Source organism: Microcaecilia unicolor, chromosome 14, assembly GCF_901765095.1.
Source record: "Microcaecilia unicolor chromosome 14, aMicUni1.1, whole genome shotgun sequence".
In the NCBI taxonomy this organism is placed as follows: Eukaryota; Metazoa; Chordata; class Amphibia; order Gymnophiona; family Siphonopidae; genus Microcaecilia; species Microcaecilia unicolor.
In genome coordinates this window covers 15818252-15838206 of record NC_044044.1, presented here as the reverse complement: position 1 = coordinate 15838206, position 19955 = coordinate 15818252, and the positions used below count along the sequence as shown (strand labels likewise).

The window sequence follows — 19955 nt, the reverse complement described above, 5'->3', positions numbered from 1 at the left end:
TACAGTACAGAAAACAGAAGAGAGCGGCCTAAAGCATGAACACAGCACGAACAACTGAAAAGATGCTCCAAGAATGTGAATACATCATGGAGGACTGAAGATCAGATCCTCATCAGAACCCCGGAATGGTGTCCCACTAGTAAACGTAAAACATGAAAAACCGTGCAGACATCAGAAGAGCTTGACTCTCACAGCTTGCATTTGAGGTCTCTGTGGAATTTCTGGTTTTTACTTTTTAAAATTCTTGTTATTTCAGTCGTAGCAGAAGGTCTCGTTCAGGTCATGGCTGTGTTTGCCTCATTCTCTGCTCTCTTACCATCTCTCCACAGATCCTGCACCGGATGCGCTTGTGCCTGAAGAAGTACTTGTGGTTTTTTCCCTCATCAGGTGGGTGATGATAACAAAATATCCCCAGCTCTGTCACTGACTGTGTCTGACTTTAGGGAGATGAGATACAGAGGGTCATTTTACCTCCCTGTGCCTCATCTCCATTCCCTGGCTGTCTCATTGAATTCTTTTTGTGTGCTCCTTGGGGAGAGTCACTTTGTCTCACTGTGCCTCAGTTCTAACCCCTGGCTCTCTCAGTGATTCTTTGTGATCTTAGGCTAAATAGATGCCGAAACCAGGATCTTCAGTTTGGACTGAAACTGAATCTGTGACAAAAATTGGCTGCTCAGTATTGGCTGGAAACCAAAGCTGAAAATGAAACTGGCCCCACTCCCGCCCAACCAAAAAGAGCCCCCTCCTGGACCCACCCCGGAGACAGCCCTCTTCCCAAACCCCCCCACCCCCCCTGGTGGTTGCCCCCTCCTGGCCTACTGTCTCTTTGGTGGCTAGTGGGGACAGAAGCAAGCCCCGCTAGCTCCTGCCTATGTCCAGCTCCTGCTTAAAATGGCTTCTGAGACTGCCGCTGGGCGTCGTGGTAGCCATTTTGAGATTGGAACTAGCATAGCAGGGGGAACAGAGGATCATTCCTGCCCATGCCAGTTCCAATCTCAAAAATGGCTGCCGCATCCTCCGGCGGCAATCTCTTGAGACTGTTGCTGGAAGTTCCAGAAGCCATTTTGAGCAGGTGTGAGTGGAAATGGCTCCTGCCCCCACTAGCAACCGATGACACAGTAGGCCAGGAGTGGATTGCTGTCAGTGGGTGGATCTGGGAATGAGGCTCTTTTTGCTCGGGGGCGGGGAGGAGGGACAAAAGGAGTGAGGCAAGGGCTGCACAGCTAAGAAGGTTTGATTGAGAACAGGAGATGGCATGACATCAAAAAGTTGAAGCCACTTAGGTTAGTCTATGTTTCCCCTTCCCTGCACAGCCGTCATTCTGCGTACACTCAAAACAAAGCAAACAAACCTATGAGCTGTTGCATCCACGTTGTCGTTCTTTATTGTTGGTAGCATTTTTATTTAATCTCACTTACATTTTCAAACAAGCGAGCTTGTGCAGCATACGGATGTACACAGAGGAAGTATAATAACAGAATAACTTTTCATAGGTAGAGCAGAGGAGTGTGGTAGCCGTGTTAGTCCACTCTTAAGGTTATCAATAGAATTCAAACAAAATAAAACATGGAAAAGAAAATAAGATGATACCTTTTTTATTGGACATAACTTAATACATTTCTTGATTAGCTTTCGAAGGTTGCCCTTCTTCCTCAGATCGGAAATAAGCAAATGTGCTAGCTGACAGTGTATATAAGTGAAAACATTCAAGCATTACTATGACAGTCTGACAGAGTGGGAGGATGGGGGTGGGTAGGAGGTATGCATGGGGACATCAAAGCATATAATTGATATTCTAACAGGATGGGTGTGGATAGGTGAGGGGTGGGGTGATCAACAGAGACATACACCTATCCACACCCATCCTGTTAGAATATCAATGATATGCTTTGATGTCCCCATGCATACCTCCGACCCACCCCCATCCTCCCACCCTGTCAGACTGTCATAGTAATGCTTGAATGTTTTCACTAATATACACTGTCAGCTAGCACATTTACTTATTTCTGATCTGACGAAGAAGGGGAACCTTCGAAAGCTAATCAAGAAATGTATTAAGTTATGTCCAATAAACATAGGTAGAGCAGTAATTTGTTATCAATCATAATCAGTTTGTCATTTTGGAGGGTCTGGTTACAGGGACACCCTAGCATGTGTTATATTTGTGCAGAGATTTTTTTTTCTTCTAGTAAAGGGCCGCTAAAACAGACATCATGTTATGAGAATCAGGTGCTCAATATTCAGAGTTTCTATCTATTTATTTATTTATTTATTTGTTACATTTGTATCCCACATTTTCAACAGTAATTTCTCAGTTATTACCCCAATGTGAACACAATTATAATGTTAATTAATGCATTTTGGATGTTACTGAATTCTATTATTCGTCTCACTGTGTTTCCAATCTTGGCACAGTATATAAGTCATCACAAGGACAAAATATAAGAAAACTAATGGACTTCAATAGGGGCCTATAGCCAATTTAGTTATGTTTGAACAAATGAGAGAGCTGCATGAAAGAAAATATTTATTTTTATTATTTTGACTTATGAAAAACACTTGTCCCTGAAACATGCTCCAAAACAGAATAATCCATTTGTATAAAAGAGATGAGTTGAAGACGTGATTCCATGTGCCCCAACGAAAGGAGAGTTTAAGTTTATTTCCAGTCTTTAACACCAGGCTTCCCAAGGCAGATAACAACAGTTAAGATGAACCATCAGTAAACAGGATATCCTCACTGAAATTTGGCCGTGTATTACTGTATTGTATAGAACAGAGTAGAAAAATGAGCACAAAATACAGCCTTTATTAGTGACGTTTCCACCAGCTACAATAATTGTTGAAGCTATTTTAGTGATATTCAGTTTTGATTTCATGATATTTATATCTATACTAGTAAAAAAGACCCGTTTCTGACACAAATGACACGGGCGCCAGCAAGGTTTTCCTCGGAGTGTGTATGTTTGAGAGAGTGTATGTGAGAGTGACTGTGTGTGAGAGAGAGAGTGAATGTGCGAGTGTGTGAGAGAGAGAGAGTGAGTCTGAGTGCGAGTGTGTCTGTGAGGAAAGTGTGTGTGTAAGTGCGTTTGTGAGACAGTGTGAGAGAGAGTGTTTCACACAGATACAGTGTGTGCGAGAGAGAGAGTGTGTGTGAGACACAGACTTTCTGTGAGACTGAGTGTATGAGACCAAGAGAGTGTGTGAGTGACTGTGTGACACATAAGTACATAAGTACATAAGTAGTGCCATACTGGGAAAGACCAAAGGTCCATCTAGCCCAGCATCCTGTCACCGACAGTGGCCAATCCAGGTCAAGGGCACCTGGCACGCTCCCCAAACGTAAAAACATTCCAGACAAGTTATACCTAAAAATGCGGAATTTTTCCAAGTCCATTTAATAGCGGTCTATGGACTTGTCCTTTAGGAATCTATCTAACCCCTTTTTAAACTCCGTCAAGCTAACCGCCCGGGGGTCCGCTCATGGGGTTCAAATGAACAGTCAGTTCTCTAGGCAGCAGTTCACTCTTGCCTTCTCTTGCAGTGCGATTTTAGCAGGGAAGAGGGCGAGAGAGAGTGAATGTGATACAGTGTGAGACATAGAGTGTGTGAGAGACCGTGAGTGAGAGAGAGAAAGAGAGAGAGAGTGTGTGTGTGACAGAGATACCTCTCCCCCCCCTCTCTGGTGTCAGGCCCCCCTCCCTCCCTCTCTCTGGTGTCAGGCCCCCTCTCTCTCTCTCTCTCTCTCTCTCTCTCTCTCTCTCTCGTGTCTGAGCGTTACTGTGCAGGATGCTGAGCTCTGGCTGTGCTTCAAGGAACTGACCAATCCTATTTAATAGAATGCACCGCCAACATTCTGAAGCCGAGAAACCTTGTGTGGTTGGTCACTTCAGCTTGTGACGAACCCGGAAGTACGTGATGTCAATTCAGGAGATGGATACAGAGAGCAGGAATGCCTCAGCCATGCAGTCAGCTTCAGAATGTTGGAGGTGCCTTTTATTATATAGGATATGGGATGCTTTCAAATAAATTAAGCAGCTGTCAAATAAGTAAAAATAAAAAAAATCTTTTGTCCTCCACCTTTTAAGGCACTGCCTATCCAACTGGAACAGCTTTTGACTTTTTACAGATGGACCACACATAGGCAGTCCATTATTTGTAATAATCTTTTACAATTGCTTTCAATAGTGTTTGCTATTGTTTTGAGTGTACTTGTGACTCCGCCTACTGGCTTCAACCCATATAATGGGCTAGATAGCCTATACCTTCTCCTGTTCTCAATCTAACCTCCTTGTGGACAGCACAGTTTCGGTTCCTGCCGAAAATTCACAGTATTTGGGCCACTTTTGGCACCAAAGCCAAAAACAAAACCAAAATTCAGTCAGCCTTTAGGAAAATGTCAATTAATCTCCCTCGTCTTCAGTTATCCGTGGCTCTATCAATGACTCTAACTGATTTTACTCAAGCTATTTCATCTCCCTGTAAAATGTACATTTTTCCCAGAGGATAATCAGGATAGCAAGTCCTCACTGATGGGCGATGTCACTGAAATAGGGTTGCCATACTTCCGGGTTTCCACAGACATGTCCTCCTTTCCAGGCAACTGTCGGGCGGCCTAGCAGTTTTGCAGATTGTGACAGTTTGGGTTTTCGGAGGGACATGGGCTGTGCTTGCACTGCACCGCAATTTACGCTCCTTCCCAATCGAGTCAGCATCTGCCTTTAGTTCCCTTGAGCGCCATTGGAAGTGAAAGCAGACTAAGAGGCACAGCTGACGCCGACTCCCCGCTCCCTCAGAGCTGCCAGTGCTTCCGCGAATCTTTACTCAGTCGCTAGGTTCCCTTCTGTGCCTGTGCTGCTAGTATCGTCACCCCCCACCCCGTGCTACCAGTCACAGTGCCTCCAACGACCCCCCCCCCCCCCTCAGCCAGTGCTTGTCTGCTCCCTGCTAGTATTGCCACTTCGGATGCTGTGCTGGCCCCCTCAGACAGACTGCGATTCACTCTATCTCCCTCTCCCTCATTGAAATCACTCTGCAAGAGGAGGAGAAAGTGAACAGCTGCATATGGGCTGCTTCCTCCTCCTGTGTCTGCCTAGAGCCAACTGCTCATGAACCGCGGGGGTCCGCTCATGGGGTTCAAATGAACAGTCAGTTCTCTAGGCAGCAGTTCACTCTTGCCTTCTCTTGCAGTACGATTTTAGCAGGGAAGAGGGCGAGAGAGAGTGAACAGCACAGCTGGTGCCTGTCTGTGGCTGTGTATAGCAGGAGGCAGGGCAAGGTGGCTATGCACCATTGGGATGGGATGGAGGGGGCAAAGCAAGGTGATAGTGCTCCATGGGGAGCATAGAGAAAACTGAGTTTGTATTCCAGGGGAGTGAGAGCAGCAACCTGAGGGTGTGCCATGGGAATTGAAGAGGGGCAGAACAAGGTTAGAGTGTGCCCTGGGGAATTTGGGAAGGTGGGGGGGGGGGAGTCTAAGCAAGGTGACTTTGTGCTATGGGGAATGAGTTTTTTTGTCCCTAATGCAAACATAGATTATTGTCTATTACTGTACTGTAAGTCAATCACCGTTTGATGTGTGGTCATTAGCTAAAAGCCATTTACACATTTGCTACGACTAAATATTTCTTTAGCAAAGATAGCAACCATTTTATTTTTTGTGTCCTCTGTTTTTTTTTTTGTCTCTGCAAATATGGTAACCCTACACTGAAAGAGCCCAACATGGGAAACTTTTTCCAGACCAGATGTATCCTGAAGCTTTTGAGACGCCTACCAAGCAGGCACCTCACTTCCTGCCTGCCACTGTCATGCGGGGACTGCAGTGCCGTAGCGAGGGCAGCTGACACCCGGGGCGAGTCGCCGCTGCACACCCCCCCCCCCCTCCGGGTGCAGCACAGCGCACCCCCTCCGGCGCACGAAGAAACAAAGAAACGAGGTGAGGGACGGGCCGATCCACCCCCGAATGCAAGTCACTGGGAGCTGCGTCGGCTCCGCTGGTTCCCTGCTCTCTCTGCCCCGGAACAGGAAGTAACCTGTTCCGGGGCAGAGAGAGCAGGGAACCAGCGGAGCCGACACCCCCACCAGCGGCGTGCAACCGGGGCGGACCGCCCCCCCTCCCCCCCTTCCTACGCCACTGGGGGACTGCCCTAATCATCGTTTTTCTACAGAGCTGGTCAGTTGCGTCACTGAAGCTACCCTTCAGTTGTTTTCATTTTCCCCATCCAACTTTGTTCCTTTCAATGCTGTTGCTATCATGAGGTTCCCAGTGTCCTTCATAGTGTCTTAGGCAGGTTTTCAGCTGGTTTCAAGTTTAATTTCTTTTTTTCTCAGCAACCTAGTAGTCAGGCCTCCTTTAGGAGGCTGAGACGCCCTGGTTCAGTGTATTTTTTCACAGTCGAGTTGTTTGATTATGCTGCTGCTGTCTTTTTCAGCAGCATGTGTAGAAAAATCCCCCACCCAGTCCAACAAGACTTAGTGCCTGAGGCCCAATCGTGAACCCTCTCGTAGTAGTTTGTGTTCACTGAGGTCCAAGAGAGGTCTTCATGGTCAAGAGAAACAGTAAAAGTGGATTTGTGGCTCTTAAAGTCATCTATCAATATCGGAATCGGAGGAAACAGTTCGCATGCGTCCAGGATTTGCGTCAGATGCAGGGGATGCATTAGCATTGATATTGAGAGTGCAGTGGTCACCCTTGGTATCAAGCATCATATGAATCCATCAAGATCAGACATCCTCTGACTCCTGTCCCAAGAAGTGGAATGATTCATCCTCATCTTCATCGATGCCCAGAGTCGCAAGGAGCTGCCTGTGCCTGAAGTGGGAATCGAACTCAGTTCCTCAGGACCAAAGTCCACCACCCTAACCACTAGGCCACTCCTCCACTAGGCCACTCCTCCACTGTTGCTACTATTTGAGATTCTACATGGCGGTTTCAGGGGAAGGCAGTGTGGAATAAAGAGGAATAAAGTGGAAGAATTCCCACGAGACTGGATAAGTACTCAGCTTTTCACCTTGCACATTTGTTTTAAAAGATTGAAAGTTTAAAGTATTTAGTCCATTACTTTGCACATTTGGTTTAAAATAATATATATAAAAAAGAAAAAAGTCTTCCGAACTCACTGCAGGGATACCCGATGAAAGAAATGCTATACCATTTCAGAGCAGTATGCTTGACTGCATGACAAGTGGCAAAATCATCTGAGGGTTCCCTTGCTACTCATGGGTGTGCATTGTATTATAAACATTGGATGAGTGAACTAGTGCATTGGTGTCAGCTGAGTCTTTAATAATCGGTGGCTAAGGTCCTGGTTTATTTTGTCTAGTTTTGGCTATTCCACTAGCAGCATTCAGTGTAGAAGTCGGCCCTTGCAGATCACCAATGTGGCCACACAGGCTTCTGCTTCTATGAGTCTGACGTCCTGCACATACATGCAGGACATCAGACTCACAGAAACAGAAGCCTGCACAGCGTTCTACATGGAAAGTTGCTAGTGGAATAGCAACATTCTATGTAGAATCTCCAATAGTAGCAACATTCCATGTAGAATCTCCAATAGTATCTATTTTATTTTAGTTACATTTGTACCCCGCGCTTTTCCACTCATGGCAGGCTCAATGCAGCTTACATGGGGCAATGGAGGGTTGAGTGACTTGCCCAGAGTCACAAGGCCTGTGCCTGAAGTGGGAATCGAACTCAGTTCCTCAGTTCCCCAGGACCAAAGTCCACCACCCTGACCACTAGGCCACTCCTCCACAGTGCAAGAGAGAAGAAAGTGAGCAAGATAGAAGAAATTGCAGGTACTCTTCCTCAAGAGAAGGCTGCACAACTCCATTCACTTTGTGGGCAGAGGGAAGGAGTGTGGAAAACGCAAGAGCTTCTGCATTTGAAGACTCTAATAGGTTGGGCCTCCGAACTGAGGTATGGTGTGCAAAGAAAGTTTGCTAACATGCCGTGCTGAGGAGAGAATCTCTTTGAAGGTAATGTTAAAGAGGCCGCATCATTTATAAATAAGCACAGTGAGACCATTAAGACCCTTTCTAGGCCCACTTCTGATCCAGCCTCCTCCTCTTCTAGGATGTATCAGAGTGGAGGTTAAAGGAGATATCCTATTACAGAGCATATTCAAAATCATGGATTAATGAGACAAAAGCCAACGTGGATTTAGTGAAGGGAAATCTTGCATCACCAATCTACTACATTTCTTTGAAGGGGTGAACAAACGTGGATAAAGGTGAGCCGGTCAGTGTTGTATATCTGGATTTTCAAAAGGCATTTGACAAAGTATCTCATGAAAGACTCCAGAGGAAATCAGAGATTCATGGAATAGGAGGTAGTGTTCTCTTGTGGATTGAAAACTGGTAGTTAAAAGATAGAAAACAGAGAGTAGAGTTAAATAGTCAGTATTCTCAATGGAGAAGAGTAGATAGTGGGGTTCTCCAGGGGTCTGTGCTGGGACCACTGCTTTCTAACATATTTATAAATGATCTAGAGGTGGGAGTAACTAGTGAAGTTATTACATTTGCTGACGACACAAAGTTATACAAAGTTGTTAAATCACAAGAAGATTGTGAAAAATTACAATAGGACCTTACAAGACTGGGAGACTGGATAACCAGTGTAATTCAATCAAAAAGTGGAGTTGAACGATCAAATCCATGAGCACCACAAAGGAATCGGGCTGAGGTATTTTGAAGTGTTTGGAGCCTTTTTAACTTTTTAATTCCAGTATATATCGAATTACAGCAATCCAATCGAGAAATCAAAAAAGCATGAAAAAAGGGTATGCAAAGCCAAAGTGTCAAGTGATTTTGTAATGGTACAAAGTTTACAGAACGCTAAGAATCCAGACTTCACAACGTTCAAAATTTGTTTATGAAATGAAAGCTCAGTATCAGGTATAACACCCAAGTACTGAGAAGATTCCACCATAGAAACAGGGGCATCAAAGAGAACAGGTAGACGTGAAGCGTCTGTTTACTCTTTCCAAAAATACTAGGACTAGGGGGCATGCAATGAAGCTAGAAAGTAGTAAATTTAAAACGAATCGGAGAAAATATTTCTTCACTCAACGTGTAATTAAATTCTGGAACTCGCCAGAGAATGTGGTAAAGGCAGTTAGCTTAGCAGGGTTTTAAAAAGGTTTGGATCATTTCCTAAAGAAAAACTCCATAGACCATTATTAAAATGGACTTGGGAAAGTCCACTGCTTATTTTTGGGATAAGCAGCATAAAATGTTTTGCACTTTTTGGGAATCTTGCCAGGTATTTGTGACCTGAATTGGCCACTGTTGGAAACAGGATGCTGGGCTTGATGGACCTTTGGTCTGTCCCAGTATGGCAATACTTATGTACTTATGACAACAGAAGGAAGCATTGAGCAACCCATCACACAACACATCATTGTCTTGTCTTGAGTCAATATCAATTTGTTATCAGAGATCCAAATTAGCCTTTGTTTTCAAGTATGTCTGCAGAAGAGGAAAATCAGAAGAGTTTATAGGGTAGGAACATCAAAAGAGTATCATCTGCATAAAAATGAGAGGATACTCTAACTGAGGCAAGATCAATGGATCTTGAGCACACAGCGAACTCAGGCCATTTAGAGGCTTTGAGACATCAACTATGTCACCAGACCCGTCTGGGACTCTCTGACCTGATGAACGGTTCAATCTCAATTTGTCAAAAGGCATCCCTTTCCAAATTGCACTGTTCCAAATAGTATTGAGGGCAGATACATTCAAACTGGGTTGGGAAGCCCATGTAGACAGATTCCACACTCGTGGAATTCTGGACTTCCCAGGGCTCTGGAACGCTCAAGGCTTTCAGAGATCGGTTGGCCAACAAAATTATATTAGTACAAACTGACAATCAAGATTCCAATACATTATATCAGCAAGCAGGGAGAAACAGGATCCTGTCTCCTGTGATGGAAAACTATCAGAATGTGGAACTGGATCATCTCTCATGGGATGTCCCTCGGGGCCATGTACCTGAGGGACATCCCGTGAGAGATGATCCTGTACTTCGATCACACAAGTATTCCCTGGGCTCAGGGGTGGCTCAGATCATTTTTCTGGAGTAGGACATAGCCTTGACAGATCTGCTCACCATTCCTCAGAACAGGAAAGTACCCGATTTGTGTTGCATGATAGGAACACACGTCAGTGGGGGGGGGGGGGGGGGGGGGAGAAGGAAGCCTTCTATATACGTATCTTCCAATGCCCCGAATAATGAAGACTTTCCTGCAACTTAGGGACCAGGGAACCATGATTTCATAGCTCCCTTTTGACTAAGACAGTTGTGGTTCCCTCTTCTTCTGGAACTTTCCGTAAGAAGACCCATAATCCTGGAATTCTCCAACACTGATCACACAGGCTCAGGTGTCTCTGTTACATCTCAACATCAAATCCCTTGCCCTGATAGCTTCCATGTTGAAAGGGTAACCTTGGCTTCCCTGAATCTGCCCGACAGTGTGTCACAGGTGATTCTGCCTTCCAGGAAAGAATCCACTAAAACTAGAAGCAGTACATGTACATCGATCTCATGCATATTCATTGTGGAAATCTTGAAAACCCAACTGGGTTGTGGCCAGGGGTGTGCTGGTAAATTTTTAACAACAGGCTCTTTCACCGATCGTAGCCAGCTCTGCAGTTGGAAGGGCCAGGGGTGGCCGGGGTGGGGGGGGAGCAACACTTGCCTCTCTCTCCTCCCTTCGTGCGGGCAAGCTAGGCATACCTTTGCTGGCAGCCAATAAATGGACTGCCACCACCCCCAACGTCTTGCTCTGAGCAGCATGCTGGAACTTCTCTCACATGCTCGAGAAGTCCCAGCCTGCTGCCCAGAACTGGAAACAAAGAGCAGAGAGCAGCAGTAGTCTGCAGGGCTCAGCATCCCCACCAGCAAAGTAAAAGATAATTCAGCAGGGGGCCCAAGCCCACATTTTGGGAGCCAGTTGTTAAAGTAGCCATGGAAGGCCCTACTTTAACAACCGGCTCCCAAAATTCTTAAAAACTTAACAACCGGCTCTTGCAAGCCTGTGAGAGCCTGCTCCAGCACACCACTGGTTGTGGCCCTTGAACACTGTGGTTGACCACTCTTGCGCTAGAAGGTCCTATAGTTCTAAATGAAAGAGGTTTGCTGTCTGGTTTGATGGAAAAGGCCTAGGTCCCTTTTTTTTGTCCCACACAAAAACAGCTTGAACATTTTCCTGAATGAGGTTTTAAAACCAGCTCTGTTAGAGCAATTGATGCGTATCACTGCCACATAGAAGGTAAATCCATCTCTCTATAGCCTTTGGTTGTACGATTGATGTGGGGTTTACTTCTATTGAGGCCTCCTGCAGTGTCAGGGGACCTCAAAGTTGTTTTAATGCAGTCAGATGATAAACAGGGTCAGATTTATGTATAAACTAGACAAACTACAGATTAGGGCCTCACGCTTCACTAGCATGGAAAAGGAATAAAGCTAAAATTTACTTCCCACTTAATCGAGAGGGGCCTCTTAAATATTACAGCTGAGAGACCACAATACACATAAATCCAGCCCTGCTGCTGAAAGCTCCTTTAAAGCTACTTGACACTTGTGATCTGAAGTTCCTGATCTGGAAGGGCTTGTTTTTGGAGGTGGTGACTTCAGAGCACAGAGTGAGTGACCTATATGCTCTTTCTAGAGACTTAACTCACCTCACACAACACAGTTTTACAATAACAGGGTGGTTTTGCTATGCACACGTTCAAAGTAAGCTCAGATTTCCATCTTAATCATCCTGACGGTCTTTTTCCCAGGCCTCACACCCACAAATGAGAAAACGTATTTGGATTGCTAGAGAGCCCTAGCCCTCTATTTAAAGTGGACTAAAGCCAGTGGTGTGTTGGAGCGGGTTCTCACGGGCTTGTAAGAGACGTTTGTTAAGTTTTTAAGAATTTGGGGAGCCGGTTGTTAAAGTGCCTCCTTTCCTCTCCCATGGCTACTTTAACGATGGCTCCCAAAATGTGGGCTTGGGCTCCCTCCTGAATTCTCTTTTACTTTGCCGGCGGGGATGCTGTGTCCCTGCCAGCCAAGTAAATAGACTGCTGCTGCTCCCAGCTCCCTGTTTCCAGCTCTGAGCAGCAGGCTGGGACTTTTCATGCATGCCTGAGAAATCCCAGCAGGCTGCTCAGAGTAGGAATCCAAGAGTGGTGGCAGGTGGGGATTGGCATCCCTGCCAGCAAAAGGTATGCCTAGTGTGCCTGCCTGGGGGGGGGAGAAAGAGGCATTCATTGCCCCCCCAGTCCACTCTGCCCCCTCCCCAAATTACAGGGCTTGCTATGCCCGGAGAGAGAGCCCATTGTTAAAAATTTACTAGTACACCCCTGACTAAAGCCCTTAGAAAGTCTACACAACTTTTTGTTTCTTTTGACCTTAATAAATCTGAGGTTGACATAACTAAATCCAGTTGGCTAGCAGACCACATTTACATAATAAGAACATAAGCGTTGCCATCCTGGGACAGATTGAAGGTCCGTCAAGCTCAGTATCCTGTTTCCAACAGTGGCCATTCCAGGCCACAAGTATTTGGCAAGATCCCCAAACAGTACAATACATTTTATGCTGCTTATCCTAAATAGAAGCAGTGGGTTTTCTTCAAGTCCAACACAATAATGGCTCAAGAACTTTTCTTTTAGGAAGTTATCCAACTTTTTTTAAAAAAACCCTGCTAAGCTAACTGCTTTTACCACATTCTCTGGCAACAAATTCCAGAATTTAATTACACGTTGAGTGAAAGAAATATTTTCTCTGATGTTTTAAATTTACTACGTAATAGCTTCATTGCTTGCCCCCTAGTCCTAGTATTTTTGAAAAGAGTAATCAAGCGATAGCTTCATTGCAGGCCCCATAGTCCTAGTATTTTTGGAAAGAGTAAACAAGCGATTCACGCCCACCCATTCCATTCATTATTTTATAGACGTCTATCATATCTCCCCTCAGCCGTCTCTTCTCCAATCTGAAGAGCCCTAGCCACCTTAACCTTTCCTCATAGGGAAGTTGTCTCATCCCGTTTATCATTTTCGTCGTCCTACTCTGTACCTTCACATATGCCCAGGCAGGCTTAGCACTGGGTCTTAATATAAGAGCTATGGCTGCATCGACAGCCTACTTGAGATCAGCCTGCATGGAGGAAATTAGCAAAGCTACCACATGGACTTCTGTCCTTATATTCACATCTCACTGCTGTTTGGAGAGAGACTCTCAGTGTGGTCATAGAAGCCAGTTCTGTGGTGCTAGTGAGTGCTGAGCATCCCCAAAATTGAGCAAGTCCCTTGTGTCCAGGGAGGGGTAATTTGTATTGTGTTCCCTTAGATTGACCCCACCCTGGGTATCCCTGGATACACAGCACAGGGCAGGGCGCCGCCATTTTGAAGATGATGGCTGCTGGAGGCAGGAGAGAGTGAGCATCGTTCCTGCATCATTGACTTTTTTTTACTCTGAAATAACACTCAGGCTGAAACCATTTCTGCAATGCTCAGCCAATTAAACCTGTGGTCTGCATGTGCCCCTGAAGCAGTGGTAAACAGGAAGTGATGCACATGTGCGATAGGTTTCTCAAAAGTTTCTAGATGCATATAAGCTGGAGAAGCTTTCCCGCCCTGGGCTTCAACAGTGATACCACACATCATTTTTATCCTGCTGTCCATAGAGAACATGTGCTACAGGTAAGTAGCATGGTTTTCCTCTCCCACTGCAGAAGTGGCTGAATGTCTGTTTCTGAAATACCATCCAAGTATTCATATGGCATATACTAATACATTTAGTGAAGGGAGCGCATCTATCAATCACTTCAAAAATCCTCAGCTTCACATTGATCTCTTGCTTAATTGAAGTATAATAGTCTAGTCAGGCTGATTTTATCTATGGGATCATCAGATCAGCGTGTGTGCTTCCATTTTGGCTATACTGAGCCATGCCGATTTCAAGGGGCATCACCGCAATCCTCATAGATCTCCCTACTCTCTTTTTTCTTAATTTTTCTCAAACTTTTCTCAGTTTTTTCTCAATTATTCAATTATACATTAAATCAATACGGCACATGGCGAAACAGACTATGTCGACTATTGATTTAATGTATAATTGAATAATTGAGAAAAGTTTGAGAAAAATTAAGAAAAAAGAGAGTAGGGGGATCTATGAGGATTGCGGTGATGCCCCTTGAAGTCGTCATGGCTCAGTATAGCCAAATCGGAAGCACACATGCTGATCTGATGATCCCATAGATACAATCAGCCTGACTAGACTATTATACTTCAATTAAGCAAGAGATTAATGTGAAGCTGAGGATTTTTGAAGTGATTGTTTCTGAAATACGGCATTCTGAAGTGCTTTGTATTAATTTAAATGACAGGTGCTGAGGGCTGTGAGAGTGGTCACATTTGTTACGGAAACACATCACCTCCTGATTGTTTCTCACTGGTCCTTATATCATAAATTACATCACACATGCTGTATGAACCATCTGTGATGTCATTTATGTGACTCTTGAGCATTCTGGTCTTATACAATAGTAAGGGGGGAAGAAAGAGCCAGAGAGGGAGGAGGGAGGGAAATGGGAGGCAGGGGATAGAGGACCAGAATGCATATGTGAGGGGAGAGGAACCACGGGGGGGGGGGAGAGAAAATGCCACAGATGGGGAGGCAGTAGAAAGAAGAGCCAGATGGAGTGGAGGAGTGGTCAAATGGTTAGTGCAGTGGGTTGAGATCCCGGGGAACCAGGTTCAGTTCCCCCTGCAGCTCTGTGTGACCCTGGGCAAGTCACTTAACCCTCCATTGCCCCAGGTACAACAGTAGTACAACGTACTGCTTAGATTGTGAGCCCACTAGGGATAGACCCAATCAGGGGCGTAGCCAGACACCCAATTTTGGGTGGGCCTGGGCCCAGGGTGGGTGGGCAGAATAACTTTGCCCTGTCCCACAAGTGATTTGGTCTCTCCCTCCCTGCATGCCATTTGGTCTCTCAAACATCCTCCCTCCCTCGCCTGCAGTAACTAATACACACTGCTCATGTTGGCCCCACAGTCTTCCCTCTGATGCAACTTCCTGTTTCCGCATAGGTGGGAATACATCAGAGGCAGTGTTGCCAGGTGGGCGGTTTTCCCGCCCAATTGGGCGGTTTTCCGCGACCCGCCGCGGGAAATTTTTGCCCGCAGCGGGTTGCGGTTTTTTGGGCTTGTTTTGGGGTCTTTCGGCGATTTTTTTGAGTGGTTTTTCGGGCCGCAGGGGCGGGGATAGTGAAGTTCTGGGCGGGGCCGATGACGGGAGAGGCGGGGCCGGTGACGGAAGAGGCGGGGCTGATGACGGCGGGGGCGGGGTTGATGACAGCGGGGTGGGGTGTCAGGGGCGGGGTTTTGACTTTGGGCGGGTTTTGAGCTAGATTTGGGCTGATTTGGGTGGGGAAAAAATTTTCCACCTGGCAACCCTGATCAGAAGGAAGGCTGTGGGGCTGGTGTGAGCAGTATGTATCAGTCGCTGCTCACTGCAGGTGAAGATCTGCTATTTACAAGGTATGCAGGAGGGACAGTTGTTGGGAGCTTTTGGCTGGTGAGGCTTAGGGATCTCTGCCAGCCACGTCATAGGTGTGCTGCTACTGGGTGGGCCTGAGCCCAAAGTGGGTGGGCCTGGGCCCATCCAGGCCCACCCTTGGCCACGCCACTGGACCCAGTACCTGCAAAATGAAACTGTAAACCACTTAGGTCTAGGTAGTATATAAATACTGAAATGAATGAATGGAAGATTTTCAGAAGTGAGTAATTCTTGGGGAGGGAGAGAAAGAGTTGCAAAGGGGATATTGTTGCAGAATAAAGAGCTGCAGAAGAAAGATAGAGGTAGAGGGAGAAAGAGCCAAGGAGGGGGAGGGGAAACAAAGAGTAATGGAGGGGAATTGGTATGGGAACAGAAAGTGCAGAGCTTCCCAAAGCGTGGGTCAATTTGGGGTCGGGACCTTGCTGAGTTCTCCATAGGCGCATCCTTATTCTGCACCTCCAGGGGAGGGGGCGGAGGGTCACACTATTTTATATGGCCACTATCGTGGGGGTCGTGGCTACGAAAAGCTTGATAAGCGCTGAGACAGAGGGGATGGCGGTGAAAGCCGCAGAGATGATTCTGAAGGGATGGCAAGAGCTTCAGAGGGAATCTAGTCAGCAGAAAGAGATGCAGAGAGGATATTTGGAGGAGGGAGAAAGACCTGCAATGGGGATAAAGGGGGAGGGGGGAGAAAGTTTAAAAAAGGGAGATTTCATAGAAAATATTGGTGGGTGGGGCAGTGGCGTAGCCAAGGATGGGCCCGGGTGGGCCCAGGCCCACCCACTTTGGGTTCAGGCCCACCCAGTAGCAGCACACCTATGATGTGGCTGGCAGGGATTCCCAAGTCTCAACAGCTGAAAACTCCCAACAACTGTCCCTGCTGCATAACTTGTAAATAGCAGATTTTCACCTGCAGCAAGCAGCGCCTGATACATACTGCTCGAACCAGCCCCACAGCCTTCCCTCTGACGTGTTCACACCTATGCGGAAACAGGAAGTTGCATCAGTGGGAAGGCTGTGGGGCCAACATGAGCAGTGTGTATTAGTTGCTGCTCACTGCCAGTGGAAAAATATTATTTAAAAGGTATGCAGGAGAGGGGGGATGTTTGCGAGACCATATGGCATGCAGGTGAAGATCACCTGTGGGATGGGTCAGGGTTCTTCTGCCCACCCATCTTGGGCCCAGGCCCACCCAAAATTGTGTGTCTGGCTACGCCCCTGGGGTGGGGACCAGAAAGATGAAACTGGAGCCAGAGAGATGATGCTTTTGTAAGTGCCGGTAGCGGCACTGCTTCAAGTAAATCAGCCTGCTTCGAGGCTTGGGGCCTTCCCTACGGTGCATCCCGCTCTGACTGACTCAACTTCCTGTTTATTGTACTGATTATACTTACCTGTCTCCAACGTTTTATTGACGTTATTGGTCTGTGCTAGAACCTGCCCTATCATTTATATTGTAGTTCCTTTCAAAATTTCTGTTAAATGTTATTTTAAAACCGCCCTAATCTGCGAGTCAACCTGGGCGGTTTAGCAAGTTTCAATAAACTATAAAGAAGAGCCGTGCTTACCACAAAACGATTAGTATGCGGTACTGGAACTCCTGAACAGTGCTACCTGGTGGCCTTACACAAGATTGCATCTTCAATATAGTAGGCTTCAACGTGTCGCTGTTGTATGTCTCAGGGATATTTACAACTGAAATTGAATTTGTTGTTGTGGGGAGTGGTGGCAAAGGGATGTTGTGTTTGCTTAGTCTCTCTCTTTTTTTTTTCAGTGTTTATAAGTTACTTTTGAAAATTCAGCCTATCCGCTTACAGTGATTACCAATAACATTTGCTCTTTCCTTGTACCCTTTGATGTGAAGAAGACAATGTAGAGGAAAAGCCGCCAGACCAGAAAATCAAGGCCAGGATGCAGCCAGCAAAGCCGTCAATGGATGTTTGCCGGGGCAGCAGGCACAGGGAGCAAGAGAACAAGAGTTGCTGGGCTAAACCCTGTTACATTGACCGCCTGGAAGAACATGTACTGAACATGAGGGACACGGATGAGGAGAAGGCCTTCCGGTACCGGCACCATCGAGTCCAGGCAGATCGCCATTGCCGTAGGGAATGTGAGAGGGCCAGTGGGACTTACTCACACCGGGGATCCACAGCAGCACTGGGACCCAAGCGGCAGGCTGTGGATGTGAAAGTGAGACCTGGTGTGATCTACAGAGAGGTCCTGCCACACTCCAGGCCCCGGGTAATCAGGCTGGACTCTACACCCCCTGTGGGCCATCCTGATTCCAGACCCCCCACAGCGAGGTGCCAGTCACCCAGTGTTGCTGAGCATTGTGCCAGTGCTACCAGCCCAAGGCCCCACCCATACTCCAAGCCCAGTGGGCTCATCAATGATTCCACCCTGCCTGTCAACCAAAACCAATTCCAGTACCCAGAGAGCCTTGAAATGGTCAGTAACCCCTCTCCTGTCTTCCGGCCACAAACCCCAGGTCCTATAGATCAAGGGTCTCGGCCCCAGTCACAATCAAACAACATGGGATTGGATGACCCTGCCCAATATGACCTCTCCCAGTCTCTAATCTCTGCCCCTCCAGTGAGTCCCGATATTCAGGACGATGCTGTGGGCCCCAACCCCTTGTTGCACACCAGCTGTAGCCGTAGGTTTCATACTACCAATTATCACAATAACCAGAGCTCTGAGAAGCCATCCCAGATCATACCAGACTATCTATCACCTCCACGCCCAGAGGAGCACCTCCAGTCCTCCAGGGATCAGCAAAGGCCAGCTTTACTGACCCAGGACTCCCAAACTCCAAGCCCCAAATGTACCTATTCCCAGAGCTCCTGGGTGCTACTCTCCCAGAACCAGGACAATATCGAGCATTCTACCTCTCCTCTGTCTGCTAGTCATGACCCACACTCAGGTCGAGTGGTCTATGATGCCCGGGCCCTGCACAGCCATGCCAGAGAACCAGCAGAGGTGAAAGAAATGGAGGAGGAGCAGGACAAGAGCCAGGTTACCCACGTGAAATCAGCTCAAACTGAGGAGAAAGCTACAGGATGCGAAGGGGCATGCACCCGGAGGAGATCAAATCTCTACAGGGGCACCAAGCCCACTTTCAACCTTCCACCTCTCATTAACACTAATCGCTACCGCTTTCAGATGCCTGAGGCCAGGATGTCCAAGAATCCAAGGGCGCAGACCCAGAAAACTGACTATTGCAAACCACAAAATTCTACGTTTAACCATTCTGTTCAATAAAAGAAATCTAAGAGGCATGGGCATGTGAGCATTTAATACAACGATGACACTGAGCAGCTGGCTCTCCAGATCACCAGAGACTGACTGAGAAAGGTCACCAGCTCTCTCCATGTCAACCAAACAGTCTGAGCCGTTCCTGGTTCCACCCCATTGCATGCAGGGAGTAGCAGTTGTGATCCTGTTGTGGAACCCGTGGGAACTACAATTCAAGGCATGCCATGGAGCATAACCAGGAAATGGATGGAGTTTCAATTCTGATTTCCTGGCATGCAGTAGGGTAAAATGAGAAAAGAACTATGTCCCCCTAGAATAGATGAAGTTCTGGCTCAGCATGTCCCCTCATCAGATCTGAAGCTATCTGGTTATTTCAGTTGATCAGCTAGCTGTTTTTAATTCCAGTACCAGAGCAATTTCGTTCCTGGTTTTTACCTGCCCCATTGCATACGCAGACTTCTAATGATCAATGCTTGAAGAAATCTGTGAACTACAATTCCCAGCTGGCAAATTGGGTGCGGGGGGGGGGGGGGGGATCGAGAAGAGCGGATGTGTAAAAACCAGATTAGCCAAACATGAAAACAAACTACTTGTTGCCAGCCAGTTGGTAAGACAATGGAGTGTAATGATTTGACAACCAGCATCATGTGACCCAGGGCGTAGCCAGACCTCGGTGGGAGGGGGGTCCAAATCTTGAGGTGGAGGGGAGCACAGTTTAGCCCGCCTCCCCCAGCCGCCAACCCCCCCCCCCCCACTTTGGACCCCCCCTCCCGCCGTCGACTCTCCCCCTTCGCCGCCACTGCCGCCAGGTACCTTTGCTGGTGGGGGTCCCCAACCCCTGCCAGCCGAAGTCTTCAGCAGCAGTCGACCCCGGCGTCTTCACTGATGATCTGTTTCTAACTCCTGACGTCCTGCATTCACGTCCTGTGTGTAGCCCCGTGCAGGACGTGGATGCAGGACATCAGGAGTCAGAAACAGACCATCAGCGAAGGCGCCAGAGTCAACCGGCGCTGAAGAAGACCGGCTTGCGGGGGTTGGGGACCCCCACCAGCAAAGGTACCTGGTGGCGGCGATGGGGGAGGGGGGGTCGGCGGCGGGGAGAAGGGGGATCCAAAGTGGCAGGGGGTCGGCGGCTGGGGTGGTCAAAAGT

At 47.2% G+C, this 19955-nt stretch overlaps 1 protein-coding gene across 1 annotated transcript; it reads left to right on the top strand.

The window, feature by feature from the left end:
- The first annotated feature begins 333 nt into the window (after positions 1–333).
- LOC115457493 lies at positions 334–18819 on the top strand. The gene is made up of 2 exons (XM_030186918.1): positions 334–387; positions 17415–18819. The coding sequence occupies exons 1-2, from the start codon at positions 342–344 to the stop codon at positions 18809–18811; spliced, it is 1443 nt and encodes a 480-aa protein (XP_030042778.1). The 5' UTR covers positions 334–341; the 3' UTR covers positions 18812–18819.
- The last annotated feature ends 1136 nt before the right edge of the window (positions 18820–19955 follow it).

Coding starts and splice junctions, on each gene's coding strand:
- LOC115457493 (XM_030186918.1), top strand. CDS start 342: ATGCGCTTGTGCCTGAAGAAGTACTTGTGGTTTTTTCCCTCATCAG. Junction 388..17,414: donor GTGGTTTTTTCCCTCATCAG/GTGGGTGATGAT, acceptor TTTGATGTGAAG/AAGACAATGTAGAGGAAAAG.